This window comes from Danio rerio, chromosome 18 (assembly GCF_052040795.2).
Source record: "Danio rerio strain M-AB ecotype USA chromosome 18, GRCz13ab, whole genome shotgun sequence".
Classification (NCBI taxonomy): domain Eukaryota; kingdom Metazoa; phylum Chordata; class Actinopteri; order Cypriniformes; family Danionidae; genus Danio; species Danio rerio.
This window is the reverse complement of record NC_141038.1, coordinates 52,339,145-52,360,000: the sequence shown is the minus strand read 5'-3', so window position 1 is coordinate 52,360,000 and position 20,856 is coordinate 52,339,145. Positions and strand designations below refer to the sequence as shown.

General features: G+C 35.8%; 1 protein-coding gene across 1 annotated transcript in view; it reads right to left on the bottom strand.

Moving 5' to 3' along the window:
• Nucleotides 1-19,246, bottom strand: part of shkbp1 (SH3KBP1 binding protein 1) — a 20,639-nt gene extending 1,393 nt beyond the window's left edge. The window contains exons 1-19 of the mRNA XM_087293537.1: nt 19,050-19,246; nt 18,090-18,143; nt 16,815-16,860; nt 16,646-16,719; nt 16,500-16,558; nt 15,392-15,472; nt 15,133-15,300; nt 12,274-12,364; nt 12,004-12,194; nt 10,623-10,738; nt 10,439-10,526; nt 8,140-8,256; nt 7,860-8,030; nt 5,579-5,734; nt 4,942-5,038; nt 4,327-4,511; nt 3,392-3,518; nt 922-1,130; nt 679-829 (exon numbers count right to left, since the gene is read on the bottom strand). Of these exons, the coding sequence (XP_087149663.1) occupies nt 679-829; nt 922-1,130; nt 3,392-3,518; nt 4,327-4,511; nt 4,942-5,038; nt 5,579-5,734; nt 7,860-8,030; nt 8,140-8,256; nt 10,439-10,526; nt 10,623-10,738; nt 12,004-12,194; nt 12,274-12,364; nt 15,133-15,300; nt 15,392-15,472; nt 16,500-16,558; nt 16,646-16,719; nt 16,815-16,860; nt 18,090-18,143; nt 19,050-19,096 (2,228 nt within the window). The 5' untranslated portion in view covers nt 19,097-19,246. The remainder of the gene's footprint in view (nt 1-678; nt 830-921; nt 1,131-3,391; nt 3,519-4,326; nt 4,512-4,941; nt 5,039-5,578; nt 5,735-7,859; nt 8,031-8,139; nt 8,257-10,438; nt 10,527-10,622; nt 10,739-12,003; nt 12,195-12,273; nt 12,365-15,132; nt 15,301-15,391; nt 15,473-16,499; nt 16,559-16,645; nt 16,720-16,814; nt 16,861-18,089; nt 18,144-19,049) is intronic.
• Between the last annotated feature and the right edge of the window lie 1,610 nt (nt 19,247-20,856).

Below are 20,856 nucleotides of genomic sequence, written 5' to 3'. Positions count from 1 at the left end.
ATTTATTTATATTATATATTTTTTTATTATATTTTAAATTTATTCATATTTAATTTTTTTATTTATTCATATTTATTAAAATTTTATTTAATTATTTAATTATTTATACATTTTTATATTATATATTTTATTTTAATTCACTTATATTTTATTTTTTATATATATTTTAAAAAATAAAACATATTTAATAAAAATGTTATTATTTAATAAATAATTTTATTTTAACATAAATATTTTATATATAATAGAAATTGTATAAATAAAATATATATTTATAATTTATTTATTTAAATATTTTTATTTCTTTTATTTTTAATTTATTTATATTTTATTTTTATACAATATATACGTATATTTTCATTGCCTGCAGAAAAAAAACACTGTTATACAATGACTTGCCTAATTAACCTAGTTAAGCCTTTAAATGTCACTTTAAGCTGTAGAATAGTATCTTGGAGAATATCTAGTCAAATATTATTTACTGTCATCATGGCAATGATAAAATAAATCAGTTATTAGAGATGAGTTATTAACACTATTATGATTAGAAATGTGCTGAGAAAAAAAACTTCTTTCTGTTAAACTGAAATTTGGGTAGAAATATACCGAAGGGCTAATAATTCTGGATGGTTAATGATTATAACTTCAGCTGTATATTGTGATATTGCAAAGTCCCACCTGAGGCCGAGTCGAGCTTCCAGTTCATTGCACACCGCTAAACTACGTCTGCTCGGGTCCAAACCTGCGGTGGCGTCCGAACACTTGGCTCTTTCCTGACAGCGCTCCACAAAACTGCCTCTGCGGATGGACAGCAGCCCGTCACGTAGAGCTGCTCCATTATAGGGGAAACATAATCACCATTAGTTTGGTCATAACTGCAATCACGATGATGTAAAAACTGGAGTAAATGCACAGGCCTACCGTCCCGCTCCTTCTCTCGACCAGGGTGAGGACTGCTGCCGCTGCTGGATGGGATGGAGGACTGACTGAGGCCCAGGTGGGACGGCAGATCTCGAGGTTTATTAGTGAGGGGAACCAGAGGAGGCTGACGAGGAAGACTTCCAGAAAGAGGAACTGCAGACCGAAAACCAGACGCAGCACGACTGCTTTCACTCATCTGAGACTGAAGACTGAGGAGAGAGAGAGACATTACAAACACACACACACACACTTCTAGATGGTTATAAATGAATGTGTTGTGTGTATATATGCATTACATCAAGGGTCTCCAATCTCGGTCCAGGAGGGCCGGTGTCCCTGCAGGGTTTAGCTCCACCTTGCCTCAACACACCTGCCTGGATGCTTCTAGTATACCTAGTAACACCTTGATTAGCTTGTTCAGGTGTGTTTGATTAGGGTTGGAGCTAACATCTGCAGGAAATTGGCCCTCCAGGAACAAGTTTGATGACCCCTGTGTTACATGAATTACTCTTACGATTTTATTCATAGTGTAAGAGAGAGAGAAAGAGAGCCGTTGTCCTGGAGAGTTTAGCTCCAACCCAAATCAAGCACACCTGAGCCAGCTAATCCAGCTCATCCTAGGTATACTAGAAACGTCCAGGCAGGTGTGTTGAAGCAGGTTGGAGCTAAACTCAGCAGGACACCGGCCCTCCAGCACCAAGTTTAGACACCCCAGGTGGAGTCAAATAACACAAACTATTCCTCAGTTCCAATCACTCCATATTAATGACTAATGCAGGAGTCTACTTGAAGACCGATCGACTGCTTCTTTAGTAGCTCATCATATTTATATATGCCACATATTTAGGGGGCTAGAGAGTGAACACATCTGCAGTAATTTCACCATCAGTGTTTTATACAAATATATGTATGTATTGTTTCTTTTATTGTTTAATATATAGCTACGATTATTATTATTATTATTATTATTATTATCAACATTGTTGTTACTGTTTTTATGATGTCTTTTTTCCTGCTATGTATGCTTTGGCAATATATACACATGTATGTCATGCCAATACACTGTGAAATGTGAATAGTGAAAGAGATGAAGCACATAGTGACCTCTACAGGACACAGGGGAGAATAATAGTAAAGCCGCCTTTCCACTGCTCACGACATTTGGACATGACTGTCGAAATACGCCCCCTTGTGGCACAGAATTTTCAGTGTTGACGTGCACCATGGGAGAGAAGCTGTTCTCAGTGTCCGAAATAAAGGAGTGCAAAAGCAAGAGCCTTAATTTTCTGTGCGTTCTCATTGGTTGAATGAATTAATGAATACTAGAAACTCATATACTGCTAAAGTATTGGAGGGAATGTGTAACAACATTAAAAATATATATTTTTTATTACTTTATTACTTACATTTATTTTTTTATTTGTTATTAAAGATTTATTTTTGGCCTTTTTGACTTTATTATTAGATAGGACAGATTTTAGACTGGAAGCGAGAGACAGGGAAATGTCATGGAGCCGGGATTCGAACTCGCGACGCCCTGACATGCTATTGCACCATGTGTCGGCACGCTAACCACTAGGCTATTGCGCCGACTATTACTTACATTTATGAACAGAAATGTTTTATTTTTTATATATAGAATTTTTCTGATAAAAAAAAAATAACCAAATAAACTAGTATTTCTCATCTCGCGCACACGGACTTGCTTAGACAACATTGGAATACCTCACATCCGGTCGTCAGTTCGCATATGGTCTAGTCGCAGGAGTTCAAATATTTCAATGGATCTCAAAACGGCTCAAATCGGATCAGAATTTTTAGCATACGGAGATGATCGGCACTCCCCGCAGCTCGCGGACTACTCTCCATTTAAAATGAATGACTTCCGCTCTGTTGTTGTTTGTCGTGTGCAGTGAAAATAAGGCTTAAGGCCCAATCCCAAATCTGCCCCTAAAGTCTCTTTCACACTCTTTCAACATCCATGTTAACAGATTGGAGCTTTCATCCCGCATACGTCATGCTTTTGCCAAGTACGATGTGATCCTGGATTAACATCTATGTTGATCCTGAAACATCGTTTGTGTTGGAAAAAGTAATCAATACCTGTTTCCCTACCCCTAAACCCAACCACAAGTGTAATTTATTCACTAAATCAGAGGGGAATATTAGTTGGATAACAATCAAGTGCATAAACCTAACCGTAAGCCTAAACCTAGCATTCACTGTAAACAAATCTCTCAATTCTGATTGGCTGATTGGAATGTTGTTCCAGGATCAACACAGATGTTCATCCAGGAACACGTCCTACTTTGTAAAAACCAGGTTGGCATTCATAACGCACTGAGAAGCAGCACGGATCATAAGCAGCACTGGGTCTACTTTGTGGAGCTGCTTATGCTCAATTTGTAATGACAATGCATTGACACCAAAGTGCGTGTGTGTGTGTGGGATGTGAAGTGTGTGTGTGTACCTGCAGGTGGAGTTGCGTGAGGAGTGTGTGAGCGAGGCAGCAGGACTCATGTCTGGTGTTCGGGTCAGAGTCAGATCACACTGGTCCAGAAGCTCCAGCAGCTCCTCTTCAGTGGGTCCACCGAGAGCTGCAACACACACACAAACACACACATCAGCAATAACACAGGAGAAAAGCAGCTGCTTTGGGTTAAACAACTGCAGTGTTTACTGCATATATAACACAATCCTCCATCGTGGAAAACACAAGGCTAGACGATGACTCGATAAATACTTTCCACTCTCACATACAGTGTGTTCTCTTCTTCTAAAAATTTCAAAAGTTTTCATATACAGTTGAAGTCAGATTTATTAGCCCCCTTTGAATTTTTTTCTTTTTTAAATATTTTCCAAATGATGTTTAACAGAGCAAGGAAATTTTCACAGTATGTCTGATAATATTTATTCTTCTGGAGAAAGTCTTATTGGTTTTATTTCGGCTAGAATAAAAGCAGTTTTTAATTTTTTAAACGCCATTTTACGCTATATATTTTTTGATAATCTACAGAACAAATCACTGTTATACAATAACTTGCCTAATTACCCTAACCTGACTAGTTAACCTAATTAACCTAGTTAAGCCTTTAAATGTCACTTTAAGCTGTATAAAAGTGTTTTGATGAATATCTAGTCTAATATTATTTTCTGTTATCGTGACAAAGATAAAATAAATCAGCTATTAGAGATGAGTTATTAAAACTATTATGATTAGAAATGTCTTGAAGAAATCTTCTCTCCGTTAAACAGAAATTGGGGAAAAAAAATTAACATTTCAACAGTATACCCTGCATTTGCTGCTATTGCACTCCTGGTTAGACCCCTGCGTTTCGTTCCATTACTTGTACATGTGTAATGACAATAAAGTTGAATCTAATCTAATCTAAATCTGCAGCTCACCTTTTATATCCACTTTCCCAGCGATCTCCATTGCGGTTGTGAGGTCCCACATCTGGATGCTGCCGTTGCTGTGTCCGCTGAAGAGATACCGGCGCGGCCGAGAGCCAATGCGGCTGGAGCCCTCACACTCATGAACCACAAACGCTGTGATGGAGGTCCCGTCCACTGAACGCACCTCACACACCCTGCGGGAGACAGAAATTTTAAAAAACCATACATTGTAGGAGCCATACATTGTACATTGGTGTTTAGCCACAGGCTGTCTGTCAATGCGATAGTATATAACTGTGGCTTCACTGCATTGAGGAAGAGAGGTTGGTAACTTACCGTAACATAAGGTAAAGAGTAGTGTGTAATATAGATGAAGGAATTCTGTTCATTGGAAAATCAAGATGTTTTTATTTGCATTATTTTGCCAACTAACTCTGACTTTTACGCGTAAAACACGTGCTTACTCTACCAACAATAGCGCATTGAACCGCCGCTACAAACAACAACAACAAACAGCATCAGTTCTGGTTTCCAGGCCGATAAATTGGAGCATCTCTACTTCCCCTAAAATGACTTGCTGCTAATGCAAGCCATCTATGAATACATTAATTATTTAAAACTGACCTCTTCCCATTGGAGGAGAGTCTGACGTAGAGTTTATCCGTGTCAGGAACCACACGCTGGATAAACACCTGCTGCTCGTCACGCTCACCATATGGACCTGCACACACACACACACACACACATCACTCATTTTAGACCAATATAATAATAACAGGGTTTTTTATTTAAGACAAATATAAAATTCACTGATTTTCACTGACTAAAAAGCTACATTTAACATCACATCTAATAAACTAAAGTGTAAAGTCTTCCCTCTTTCCCATATTTCCATATTTCATAAGAACACTTTCACTTCTGAAGTGATCGTCATAGAAGCGTCAGCTGAGTTCAGTCAGCAATAGGCCACTGTCAGCTGGTGTATTTGCATACAGCGATCTGATTGGCTGATGCTTCCGTCGGTGCTTGAAAAGTTGAGCTAGTCTCAACTTCTGCAGCGAGCAATGCCCCTGAATCGGCACCGATGGATCCACAATGCAGTTTGGCAACGCATGACATCACCCTTTCAAAGTGAATGGGAAGCGTTGACGCCATTCACACGTGGCGTCAGGCTTTTAGGTGGTTATTTTGAATCTACAGCTCCTAAAATGTATATTATCCAGCAATGTTTGTCTCAGTTAACAGGTACAGTCTGTTTCACCTATTTCAGTTCCAGCAGCACAGCCCGCATGTCCGTCGATATCGTCCAGTGAGAGGATCTTGAAGGAGGTCAGCGGAGTGGAGCCGGGCTGAGTGGAGATCATGCCTCTGAAGCGCGTCACCGTCCACGTGCGCACGTGATTGTTGTCTGCGCACACTGCACACAAGAGGATTTCAAGTCAATTAATTCACACTTAGATTAATAAATGCACATGAAATTAGTATTATTTTTTAACAAATTCCATTGTTTTCAATGGTGAAAAAAATGGAAATCAATTACTGCACAAATATTGCAAAAATTTAACAGAAAAAAATGTAAATAATCTCATAAAACAAAATTTCAAACCATATAATTAAATGATATTTATTTCAGTTTGCTATTAATAGTTTTACATGACTTATAGTCGTTGCATACGCAGCACACATGATGTATTTGAGTGTCTCTAGAAAACCTGCGCCCTCACAATCATCACATTACATGGACTGGAGAGCGGGCGAGTGTTCAGCTTGTGCAGTAAGCAGACGCGGATGAAGCGCGAGTGATTTACATGTGAAGTCATAGCGAAGATGAGATATAGACATCCTGCGGCGCGAATTGGGCGTTTATGGCCCATTTTCACTGAGTGGTACTGTACGGTACGGTTTGGCACGCTTTTATGGCCGTTTCCACTGTCAAAAGGCGTACCGAACCAAACCGTACCGTACCACTTTTTCGGCACCCTTTTGAAAGGGTACCAAAAGGCGGAGCTAGACGCGCAGCTGAACGCTATTGGTTTACAGAGATACGTCATTCGCTTACGCAACAAGCCAGAATGTAAACAAAGGACCCGCCATGTTTGAAATACACAGCGAGAGAATACTTGCGCTCGCCACGAGTCTATATCTGAAATAACTAACTTCTTGAGCTGATGATAACTTGCGCTTGATTATTGACAAGCTTTGGAAACCCGATCCTGTGAGAAGCTGATGAATGCGAGAGTGACACATTCAGAAAGAAAAGGACAAACTCGAGAGTGGAGCGCGGAAAAAAGGGGAAGCCAAGGAGCACGTTATTTCTTCAGCAAACGTGAACAAACTGCCTTGTTTTAATTTTAATCATCACCTTTTGGACTAATATGAACTGGGAATGATGGAATGACTCTCTAACAGAGGCTGCATGACATGTGCTGCTGAAGATTACAGACACAGATGAGAGGTTTACTCTGACTGTAGGCTATACTTTGGGTTGTTTTGAACCTAATTAATGACGAAATGTCTGCTGTGTGTACTTTTTCTGTTAGTTGGTAACATATCGGAGACTGTAAGGGGCTGTATGTGTTCATATATGTTCATTTATTATTTTATTTAATATAATTACAGACGTTACAGTAGGCTATTTCACACTGTCATTGATCAGCAGTTATAATCAACTCATGTTCAAAGAAAAGTTCGTAATAAACATTTATACAGAAGTATTTATGTGTGTAAAGCGTCTGTTTTGTGTGAAGTGCTGCTCACTATTATATGTGAATGACCTGTGCAGCTTTATTGTAGACATTTATTCAAGCGAGCATGACGTCGACTGAAACTTTGTCATACACCACGCCCACCAATAGGGTACCCTTGCTAGTGGAAACGCAAGCCTGATAAAGGTGACCCGTACCGACCCGAACTGTACCGTACTGTACTGTACCAGTCAGTGGAAACGAGCCATTAGTGCATTTGACTCGCTTCAGACTGCAAAAGAAAGTTGGAGAGAAGGGAGCAATGGAACAGACAGGTGGAGATGAGATTGGCTCAAGGGTGACGGCCGCTAGACGAGACTGAATTAAAGGATTTTGTGCTTTACATGTATGGCTGGTATTATGATGTGTCAAATTGATAAATGATTTCGTTTAACTCTTTCCCTGCATTTAACATTGATGTCAGAGGCTCCAGGAGGTGAAATCTGTGAAAAAGTAGGATCATGGAAAAAAATAAGAGTAATACAACCTTCCTTTGGCTTAATCTCTACCGTTTCAGATTTTGTCTTGACAAGAGACCAAAATAAGGCAGCTTTATTTTAATGATTTGTGTCATTGTTTCAGATTGCACACCTAACATAGTAGGCTCCCTAATACACTTATATATATATTTTTAATCGCAAAATTGTCCTCAAATTTCTGGGAATTGCCGGCACAAAATATAGCAAACAATTACAAAAACAATCGTGAAAAACTAGGGGGTCTGATATATACTTGTCTCCCCACTACGTGCTCCACATAAAAGAGCATTAGTGCGTATGATGAGATGAGGTGTTTCACCAGAGATGAGGTGTTTCTCCGAGAGCATGATCTTGGTAACGGGGCTGCGGTGAACAGAGAAGGTCTGGAAGAGCTGCGGGCCAGATCCCACCGTCTCCGGATGCTGAACGATCACACGAACTGTGCCTGAGCTGGTGCCATACGCAATCTCAATCCAGTTCCCACTGTCACCTAAACACACACACTCATTTACAATAAATCTGAATATGAACGTTCAATGAATCATGATTTATTCTAAAGCAAAGCTACTTCTTTTAAGGTATATTAGGCTGAGCGTTACTTGTTTTGGGCGTCAGGTAGACACTCAGAGCAGTGATAGCATCTTCACTGGGATCTCGGTACAGTTCGGTCACCAGCAAATCATTATCCTTCATCCGCAACGGAAACTTCTGGACATCTGAAAGACAAAGACACACATCAGAGATCAGCCGGATCAAGCATCTGAGCCATGCTGAAAGTATAGTAAAAGTAGATATTTATTGCATTTATGAAAGTATTTTTATTGCATTTGAAAAAGCGGGGTTTCTGCAGATATCAATGTCAAATTTAAGACTTTTTAAGACCATTAAGTATTAAATTTAAGACCTATTTCACAATATCAAAAACACGCATACACAAAAAGAGAAAATGCAAAAATTTGTGGCAAAATAAATTGATTACAATACTGAAGACAGGTTAAATGCATCATTGAACTACAGGAAACAAACATCTTGAGGCTGATTATTACTTTCAGCTGGCGCCGCATCGCACACCTCAAGTGGACAAGGCTCTTTAAAATGACAGGGGCGGTCAAAAGAAAGCCACCGTAAAGTCAGACAGATAAACAGAGTAGGAAGCTTCCTGAACTACATCCGATCATTAATATCGTTCAAGATTTTTAAACTAATTATTATTATAATTATTAATAATTCATTGCAATGATTATAAGGATTTTTATAACCATTCAAGACTTTTTTAAAGCAAACTTTGATGCATCACTTGCTTTTGTTTATATGTCGGACAGGTCTATCTATTAAAGTTAAATATTAATGACTACAGTTCTACAATTATATTTTTTATTATGGAAAGCAAAAAGCAAAAAAAAAAGTAGACGTACTAAAAAAAATACAGATTTATTGTTATTTTATTTTGCCCCTCAACAATTGACACATCACTCTCTGGCTAGTTTCTGTCCAATACTTAAAAGCTAAAAAGGCAATAATGGTCCAACATTTCTGACCATTATCACGAATAAACCAAGAAAAGCAGGGCATCAGTACATTATAAATAATTTGCTTCTTAATTATAGTTTTATAACTATTAAATAGTTTTAAATTCAAAACTATAATATATACGTCAGTGAAAAACCTACAAATGGCGACCAGAGTTCGACTCCCGCATCGCGGTCATATACCGATCCTTCCCCTCTCTCTGCTCCCAATGCTTTCCTGTCAATAATCTCTACTGTCCTACCCATAAAAGGTGAAAACCCCGAAAAAAATATTATTAAAAAAATAAAAACTGACAAATTGTTTGCTTGTGTCTCCGCCAGCCGAAATCATGTTGCGCGTACCCAAACTCCCATTCGCCGTGCACACAGAGTTCAATAACAGAAAGCTGATTGGCTATTGCATGTTGGTCTTATTTGTATTTGTAAAATCGTAAATTACATGTGGACTAGTGCAATAAAGAACTACAACACCACGAAAAACAAGATGTAGCGTTTCATGGACATCAGAAAAATAAGACCAGTGCAAAAATATTTAACAACTAGAACAGTGAATTTAAGACTTTTTAAGGCCTAAAATTAAAATTTTTAAATTTAAATTTAAAAATTAAAATTTTAAATTTTAAAAAATTAAAATTAAAATAAAAAAAAATTTAAATTTAAAAATTTAAATTTTAGACTTATTAGGACCCCGTGGAAACCCTGAAAAAAAGTCAACAACAAAAAAAAAGTCATCAAGTAAAGATTAATCAACCTAATCTACACATACAGAAAAACAATAATGGAATGAACTGAAAAGTGTCTGACTACTTCTATTTTTGTGGACAATGCAGTTCCAATCTTTCAGTTTCATATTGATAAATTATTCAATACATATTTGTTGCACGTTGTATTCTGTAGGACTTTTTTTTGTTAATAGAATACTTTTAATTGCAACAGGAGGAGCATTTTTTTCTTATGTGTTATTAAATATCCCTTAAATGCAGAAATCTTTTGACTGCAAAAGGCAGCATTTCAATTTGTAAATACTTAAAACATAATAAAAACACAATTATAAATCATAACCATTTATTAAATCATTTATATAAATAATGCATAACTAATTATTCATTCATTCATTTTCTTTTCAGCTTAGTCCCTTTATTAATCTGGGGTCGCCACAGCGGAATGAACCGCCAACTTATTCAGCACGTTTACACAGCGGACACCCTTCCAGTTGCAACCCATGTCTTGGACAGCAAAACTAATTAGTTTAAATCAAATAATTATATTTAATAAACTTTTGTCAATGCTATAATGCCGTGTATTAAATGAAATGTTTCTATTTCTAACTCAAAACTTGACAATTATTCAGCTCTGCTGGTCACTTTACCGATGTAGTAAATAGATCCATTATTGCATCCCAAAATAAGGAAAGATCCAGCGGTGTCGTAACTGTTGATGGGAACCACATCCTGATTCTGCAGAAAGAGAGGTGTAAAAATCAGAAACTGTTTCCTCTCGCTTTCATTCAGCATCAATTCTACCTAAAGCATGAACAGCTTTGCCTGCTTTACCTGCCAGTGTTTGGTGACGGCGTTCCAGACGCCCACTTTACCCGTGTGGCTGGTGGCAATGAGCTGATTTCCTACGAAAAACAGCGCCTCCACTGGTACATTGAGACTGAACACACCTGCAGACCACAATCAACACTCAATTAATAAACACTCAATAAATCACACATTAAATCTGTGTAAAAATAGATTTATTATGAATTGAATCCATACTAGGATTGCCAAAAGTACCGACTGACCATACAATACTGTAATTTTAAAAACACCCAATTCCCGCTAACATTTAAGCTCTGAGCAGATTTTAAAGAGAAAGTCCCTCCAAAACTGAAAATTGTGTTGTCATTTACTTTTCCTTAACGTCCTTCAATCCTGTTTGTCTTTCTTTTTTAGTGTTGAACACAAAAGAAGGTATTTTGAAGAATGCTGGAATCCTGTAACCATTGACTTCCATAGTAGGAAAACAAAAACTTTATAAGTCAATGGTTACAGGATTTCAGCTGTCTCAGCTTTCAGACTCGGATCCACTTGAGGATGAGTAAAACAGTGGGTAAGTTTTCATATTTGGGTGTACTGTCCCTTTAAACACAGCTGATTGGTCACTGTGTTCATGTGCTTAACAGATAAGACTGTGATTGGCTCAAATAATCATCGCTTCACCGCTCTTCATCATCAAGTGCAAGCACAGATACACAAAACACTCATCTATCAGAGCATCCGTCTATGCACAGATACACTGATGATGTTAAAACAATCAATTTAATTTGATTGATAATATTTTCTTGAATTATTTTGTCTGATTAATTCCAGTTTTGGCTTTTGGTACTGACAAATCTAATGCATATAACAAAATCCTTACTGTATAGAAAGTGTTCATTTAAAAGAGAGATCTGTAAGGGGTGTACTTATTTATGCTAGGCACTGTACACATACAGGTGAAGTCAAAATTAGTCGCCCACTAGTGAATAGTTTTTTTTTCCTTCAAATATTTCCCAAATGATGTTGAACAGATTCAGGAATTTTTCACAGTATTTCCTATAATATTTTTTCTTCTGGAGAAAGCCTTATTTGTTTTATTTCGGATAGAATAAAAGCAGTTTTCAATTTTTTTAAAGCCATTTTAGGGTCAATATTATTCGCTCCCTTAAGCAATATTTGTTTTGGAGTGTCTCCAGAAAAAACCACTGTTATACAATGACTTGCCTAATTACCCTAATTAATCTAGTTAAGCCTTTAAATGACACTTTAAGCAGAATACTAACACCTTGAAAAATATACAGGTGGTTTGTCAAGCCCACTCACCTGTTCGAAGCGCACTCAGCATTGCACAAGGTTTTCCCAGTTATAAGAAAGTGTCAGGTGCATAAAACATCTCTCTAGTGCATACCGATTTCATTTCCGTTTCCATCAGGACAGATTGCCCAGAGTATGATTTCTGTGCCCGACGCCACTGCGACCATCTTATCATTGTCTCCTAATGAGCCGCCCATGACTTTGGCATTAAGAGCCACTCTGTCGATCACCCAGTCCAGCCGCGGGCTCGTAAAGACCTGCTGCCACCCAGTAGACTCTTTAACCCTAAAATATGACGATCAGTTAAAACATGCACATCTCAATCACTACTACTGATACTGTGTAAAATAAAGCAGAATCATACCTGTAACAGACCACAAACTGAGCATAGGCCACCGCAATCCAGTTATGATGACCACATATGATTCTCACCAGGCCTGGATCAGAGACTGGACCTGAACAACACACACCACATCAGTCAAGATATGACTGGCTTTCTGCAGGTTTCACCAAGACTTTAAGACATTTCATAATGAGTGAAATTTTAGACTTATACAGGGCTAAATGCTAATTTTTTTTCGAACATCCCAGTTAGAAAAGATTTTCACTTATCCTATTAAATTTTATACAAATTTAATACATTTAATAATACAATAATAATTTTTGTTTATATAATTTTTAAGTAATTTTCAAATATAGCCATTCACAAACTCTATAACCTATAATGCCCCATTCACACGGGGCATCAGCGTCAACGCTTCCCATTCACTTTGAATGGGTGATGTCAGGCGTTGCCGAACTGCATTGTGGATTCGTCAGTGCCGATTCAGAGGTGTTGCTCGCTGCAGAAGTTGGGACTAGCTCAACTTTTCAAGCGCTGACGGAAGCATCAGCCAATCAGATCGCTGTATGCAAATTCCCCTGCTAGACAGTGGCCTATTGCTGACTGAATTTCATTGGCTGGCGCTGCTATGACGATCGCATCAGCCTCAACTTCAGACACGCCTTCAGTCAAGCGCTGACGCTGAAACCCCGTGTGAATGGGGAGTAACAAGAATAGAACAAAACAGCTGAAAATTACTTCAGTCTACAATAATTTAAATAATTTAATAATAAAAATACAGGTCAGGTCAGTATCCTTAGCAGTGAATAAATAGAGAGCTTTAAAGCAAATGCCACTGTAAGGAAAGCAATTAAAAGGTTGAAATATTTATTGAGATTGTACAGGAGTTAATGGCCAGATTGAGTAGGTTAACAAAGAAAGAAAAATTAAGACCTGTTAAAAAAAAAAAAAAAAGATTTAAGACCTACAACACAACATTTTAGTAAATTTCAGACTTTTTTAAGACCTAAAATTTAGCTTTTGAGATTTTAGACATTTTAAGTCTTTTTAAGACCCTGCAGATACCCTGTATTATATATATTAAAAAAATACTGTAAAAAATAGGAATAAATAAGGCGGCATCCAAGAGGGATCCCACACTTTTTAAAGTACCATTAATTTGAAATCAAGCACCTCTGAAATTCATACCCCAGCATATGTAGAGCCAAGAAAGTCCTCAACATTTCACTTACACTTAATATTTACATTATAATTTAAGAGTAATTTTCAAAAATAATCAAAATAATCAAGAGTAATTTTCTTGCCTATAGCACTTCTTCATTGTTGCTCTTATAGTTGTGTAAATTGCTTCCTTGTCCTCATTTGGATAAAAGCGTCTGCTAAATGACTCAATGTAAATGTAAAAACGGACTGTTTTAACCTAAGGCTGTGCGATTTGGGGAAAATATCTAATTGCGTTTTTTTTTTTTTTTTTTTTTTGACAGATATTGCACTTTGATTCATAATTAAACTCAAACTTCAAGCAGATTTTAATTTAATTCAAGCTTCAGCTCAATAATCTGTAAGCCGTGGCAAAAATTCTGCAACAGCTAATAAAAGTGACCTGTTTATGTTTGGTGTCTGTGACTCTGAAACCCAAATATTCCCTTTTCTTTGATATTAATTCATCTATTAATGCTTCTAAAGCAGCCGACAGCATCATCCCACTTGTCAGCTCCAGTTTTTTTTTTATTGTGGGCGTAGTTCAGTTGCACAATTCTGATTGGACAGAACCAAAGTGTGCTCACTCAACTAGCTGGTTATAAAGCCCGAGTTAAATCACGCGATTTCAGCATGATTTCCTTGATGTAGGGTGTCGTAAATGACAAATGTACATCGTGACAAGATTCAATTGTCTCTTCTCGTGTAAATGTGGCGTAGTTTACGACAACTGATATCATGTCTGCGAAGCCTCACGACGCAATCACAGCAAGTCCAGCATGTTTAACTGTCTGAAGCATAGTAGACTGGTTTTGAAGCACTTCACCTCAGATGTTATTCTATATTTTATATTGCAGCCTATAGCGATTAACTAATTGCAACGCTTCAGATTGCCATTGCAATTCGATTTTGATTAATCGCACAACCCTATTTTAAACATGTTCAAAGAACTTTCACAAAATTTATTGAATTCAATAGAAAATCAGACCAGATCAAAGAGCTTTATTGCCAGGAATTACGAGGAAATTGTTATCGTATTATAAGCTTCTACAGTGCAACAGAACGACAGAGACAGGACAAAAAACAGATAATAAATGAAAAAATAGTGAATGCAAATAAACAAATTGACAAGTGTCTGTATATGTTATGTTATATGTGCAGCTGTTATGTGCAAATTGGCATGTAAAGTATGTTGTTATATAAATAAGTGAACGTGCATCAAAACTAGTCATGTTTGTTTCACAATTACTATCAATACTGGTAACATTGGAATGTGGTTTCTGAAATATTGAGCAAATGTGCATTATTTGTCATATAGTTCTGGTGCAAGATTTAAATGTACGATTTTTTAAAACTAATTTACAATGGTTTGATTCTGTTTTTGACAGCTACACAGTACAACTGCTGAAAAAAACATCATCAATTTCATTTCAAACTGAATTCAAGCACTTTTAGGGGCTTATGTTTGCTTTTAAGAACGTTCCAGAACTTGAATCCATATGTCTGACTATCAAGTACTTTCAATCCATGAGAATAGAATAGAACAGAACAGAATAGAACAGAACAGAACAGAACAGAACAGAACAGAACAGAATAGAATAGAATAGAATAGAATAGAATAGAATAGAATAGAATAGAATAGAATAGAATAGAATAGACCAGAACAGAATAGAATCAGACCTGGCACTCTCTCCTCCACAGCAGCTCTGCCCAGAATGCCAGCATTGCCTAGGTTAGGTGGCATTGTGTTGCTCCTCCTCACTGGAGCTCTTTCCACCGGCCCCGAGCGGCCGCCCATAAACTGAGGGCCTGCAACGCTGTGCCTGTTCCTGCGCTTCACTGGGTACACTACCACACACATACATACACTATAACAATACAGTCTTCTGATAGATGCTGTGGTGTTACAAAACTGAGCAAGGATGTGTGTTTCCTGTACCTGGGGGAGGCAGATATCCATTGAACAACACGTTGCCACAGGAGGAGCGATCCAACTCATCACACAACTGCAGCTTTCGCACTGTGATAAAAAAAACTAATCGTTTAGACAGCACAAAGTCGTAAGCAATACACAATAAACAAATTGTTTTTTAATTACTGCAATGATCAGAGCACTTCATTAATAATGTGTTATTACACAGACTTCGAGCACTTTTTGTAAAGCTGCTTTGACATGATTTTAAATTTTTATTTCAGTGTAGTCGAATGATTAATTCACTAATGATTAATTCTCACCCAAAAATAAAAATTGGTTTTTGTATAGTAAATAATATAATAATAAATGAAAATAAACAACATGATGCTGTTTTATAATAATCAATATAATAAACATATATAAATAATAATATATATTAATAAACATAATAAACAAAATAATATAATAGACAATAAAATAAGTCAATTAATGTGTGTGTGTGTGCGTCTTGTGTATACTCTTTTACAGTATACAATATATAAAATAACAATATTTTAAATGAAATTATATTATATATTTAACCAATTAAATTTATTATACAGATTGTTTTGTAGATCTTTTATTTTATTTATGTTATTGTATTTATGTACATGTATAATTAAACAGTATGCACAGCAGCTTCCTCTCTAGAAACAGAAAGACAAAATCTATATAGAGGTAGGCCTGTCGTGATTATTATTGGTCTTTTTATTATTTTATTTTCTATTACAACAAAAAATATATTATTTTTATTTATTAGTATTACTGGATATATTTGGACTTTTGTTTCAAAGTAAGTCATTTTGGACAAAAGTGTCTGCTATAAGACTAAATGTACATTTTAATTAATAAACAACCTTTTAATTGTGTCTTATAATGTTGCAGGAAACACATAAACACAGACACTGTCTCAAACGCAGGCCTTTTACTTTCACTTTAAAATTTGCTATGGATTTTCTTCCTAAACAAATAACCGTTGGACAAATGTAATAACTGTGACAGACCTGATCAGGCAATGAAATGGATGATGCACTGTAGTGTAAATATAACATGTTTTAAAACCACCAGAATAACCCAATACCCTTTATCTTACCCAGTGGTGTGATCCCATAGAACTCTGCCTCATGTATTAACAAGTGGACATCTATGGACCTGTCAGAAAAATAAAGGAATACATTCAATGTTGAATAATCACAGTTAACAGGCTGCAAATAATTTATTCAAGATTCTAATATTTACCTTGGATGAAGCTCTTTAGTGCGCAAAAAGTTCAAAATTGGAGCAAACAGAGATGGATCTCGATCTATGAATATCTAGAAAGACAAAAACCTTTAGAGATGCCTCATGGAGAAGCATTTATATTCAAAAAGTGTGTTATCATTAGCTTACAGACATGAGGATGACTTACCGCTCCAGTCTCATCTTTTAGCGTTGATATTCTTCCACTTAATAAACTACACAAAGAAGAAAAAAACTCTTATACCAGTCAGCATTGAGCGTTTCAAAATTCCATATAGTCAAAACTCTGGCCAGGCGTAATTACAGCAAGAATTATTTATATATACAGTATGTATGTGTTTACACGCGCACACACAAATGCGCACACACACAGTTGATGTCAGAAGTATTAGACCCCTTAACTTATTAGCCACTCTGTTTATTTTTTCCCATATTTTCTGTTTAACAGAGAGCAGATTTCTTCAGCACATTTCTAATCATAATAGTTTTGATAGCTCATCTCTAATAGCTGATTTATTTTATCTTTGTCATGATGACAGTAAATAATATTAGACTAGATATTACATTACATATTCTTCAAGACACTTCTATACAGCTTAAAGTGACATTTAAAGGCTTAACTAGGGTAATTAGGTTAACTAGGCAGGTTAGGGTAATTAGGCAAGTTATTGTATAGCGATAGTTTGTTCTGCAGACTATCGAGAAAAATATCGCTTAAAGAGGCTAATAATATTGACTAAAAATGTTTATAAAAAAATTTAAAACTGCTTTTATTCTAGCCAAAATAAAACATAAAAGACTTTCTCCAGAAGATAAATTATCAGACATACTGTGAAAATTTCCTGAATCTGTTCAACATAATTGTGAAATAATAATTCAAAAAAATTAAAGGGGGGCTAATAATTCTGACTTTAACTGTGTGTGTGTGTGTGTGTGTGTGTGTGTGTGTGTGTGTGTGTGTGTGTGTGTGTGTGTGTAAAAGAAACATATTGTGCAATAAGCACAAAATATTAATTGTTTATTTTAAATTATTAATAATTAAAAAATTAAATATTAATATTATCATTTTGCTACTAGTTTTGACCCATTTGTCAGCAACAAATTTTTAAGCATTTAAAATGCAAAACTAATCTTTTTATACACTTTTCATAGATCTTCAATTTCAAGAATAGTGATTTAATTTTTACATAAACACAAGTTTTTACATACATTTTTTAATATAAAAGACAAAAGGTTAATTCACCAACATTTTGACAATACCTTTTTCTTAAACATTACAAAAGACAATAGCATAACTTTGGATCTCACTATATAAGACAGACAAACAGATAGATATTTAAAAAGCAAATAACTGAAAAAGTCAGTGATAAAAACCTTATTTAAACATTATCAAAAAAACTAAATTAAGTCTAGTTTAGCTTTATATGACGTGAAATGCACAAACCTTGAGAAAAAGGAGTCAGGAACCCATGTCAGAGTCTGTCTGGAGGTACTGAACCTGCACAAAATACATAAAAGCAACATTAAAAAACAGGTAGTATATCTATTTTCTTGGTTAAGAGTTCAATAACAGAACATGGTATATCGACACAGGTGTTATGCAATGATCAGGGTTTATGCAAAGTAGGTATTCACACATATTGAGGTAAAGTTGTTTTTTTTATTCACACATTCATTCAGTGACAACTTGTGACATGCTCCCTACATTATTTACTATGGTACTTTTACACATTCATTCTGAAATCACATGCAAGTATGACTTAAAAACAACTGTTTAATTGACTGTGAACATTGTTGTACTTTAACAGTCCTTGGCTGCTATTATGAGTTCAACATTTAAAATTTGAAAAGAGTATTTTTGTGAAATTGTATTATTAAGAGAAAAATTAGGTGGATATAAAACTAACTTCAGCATAACTTCGCACAATTGTTGACAACTTGCGACACGGTCTTAATATACTTTCCAGGATAATCTGAATTTTGGGTCTGAAATCGCATCTAAGTATGACATTATAGCAAGATTAGCACTATTTAATTGACTGTAAACAAAGTTGTAACGTAGTTGTTGGCTACTATTATGATTTCCCTATCTAGAATTAGCAAATAATACTTTAATAAGATGATATCAAGCAGAAAGTCCGAATGTGCGAATCACAAAAACCCAACTTTACCTCAATGAAGACAGGCCTCCTGTAGAATGTGAAGGTATGCAGATGTTTATCACTGTCTGCTGACTTTTACAAAGTCTGATCAATACAATACACTCAATAAAACGACGCTGCTGCTGCTGCATAGTAAGCCTAAGATAAAGTGTCCAGGGTTTACTATAATGCTAAGAGTTCTTGACTGAGGTAAGTTAGTGAAGTCTGTGTTTGCCTCAGCAGGATGGAGGCTTAATACAAACCTTTTCCCCCCGACGTTCAGATGAATGATGTCTCCAATCCTCGCCATGATTATCGTTTTAAGGCAAAACGTTCATATTTTATGGTAAACTTGTTTATTTGCTATTATTAAGTACATTATAAATGCTGTTTAATTGTGTTCGCCGTTGAGGAAACAGCGAAAGAGCGGATGTTGCAGCGATTCACTATAGGCGGAAGTGGTGTAGCGCCTATTTCAGAATAAAAGTCTATATTTAGATAAACAGAGGAAAAGTTGTGTTCGTATCACAGAGAACATTTTAGTGTAGAAATGAAAGCATCTTAAGAACACAAATCATAGCAATCTGAAGAAATGTGTATTTTTATATATCTGTGTTTCAAGTTCCACAACAGTGTGAATGAAGCAACATCGTCAAATTTTCCCAAATACTTGTATATTAAAACGTAATACTTGTTTAAAATAATATAATAAAAATACATATTGTAAAACTACTATCAATGCAGAGTAACTTGATTTAAACAACCAATTTTAAGTCTGGATATCTCATTTCATTTTCTTTTCGGCTTAGTCCCTTTATTAATCTGGGGTCGCCACAGTGGAATGAACCACCAACTTATCCAGACCATGGTAAAGTTCGTATGACATTCATTAGACATTCGATTTCAAACCAATTAAATTCTTTGCTCCTGTTATAGTTTGAGCCAAAACATGTCAGATAGACATAAATATGTGCCCTTTTCATTTAATTTAATTTAATTTAATTTGATGATTTATTTTGATTAATGATGATACAAACGTGCACTTCATAGCCGATCTATATTAAATGGATAAAAACGCTTAAGTGTCTGGAACTTAAAATGTAGTGAAAATAAAGCTTTTTCATCATATGTGAAAACTGCAGGCTATTTATTTACACAGCCATAATATAAAATAAGAGTAGTGCTATAGTAGCAATAGTACCAGAGTGGAAAAAAATAACATTTAGTCAAAATATCTCAATGCATTGGGTTAAAAATAACCCATAGTTGGGACAGTGCTGTAGTTGGGTTATACTTTGGGGTATTTTTAACCCAACCATTTTAACTGAGTGGTGAAATGGATAGAAAAAAACAACAACAACAAAATGAACTTGAGCCTGAGCTTAAGTAAACAACATAACACAAAAACAACATTGCGCACTGAAGGATTCAGTTTTAAACCTTCCAATTCATCTCAGCATCCTTTCCTCATCATCCTGTTTCTCCTTATTTTTATTAAATATGATTATTTAAATGAGTATTGAAATGATTTATCTAATGAATAAGTAAACACACTGCTTCATATGTAAGAGTGTTCAGTGCATTAGCCTGTCTCTACTGTTTTCAGGAGCCACCAAACTAGGTCAGAGGTCACGGAGATCTTGAGTGAAGGTCTGAAGACTGGAAGCAACTGTTTCTATTGTTATTTCTCAGTTTTAGAGTTAAAACTGTCTAAAAGGTCTAAAGAGATTTTTCTATTTTTACGATTATTTCTTTGAAAGTGATTCTACTTTTTATTCAAGAAAGACTTTGTGTTGTAAGGATATTATTACTGCCTGAATGTAGATTACACTAGTTTTGATCAAGACAGCTGAGAGTACTTAGGCTTGGGTAAGAAACAGATTGTACTTTAAGGCCCAGTTTCACAAACAGCGCTTAGATCAAGCCAGGACTAGGCCTTAGATAATTTAGGCTATTTAAGCCACATTTATAAAATATATTACTGGTGTGCACCTGGAGACAAAAAAAAAAATTGACTGACGTATTTTAAGACATCTCCCTGCAAGTTATTTTGAGTTGAGACAGCTCAAA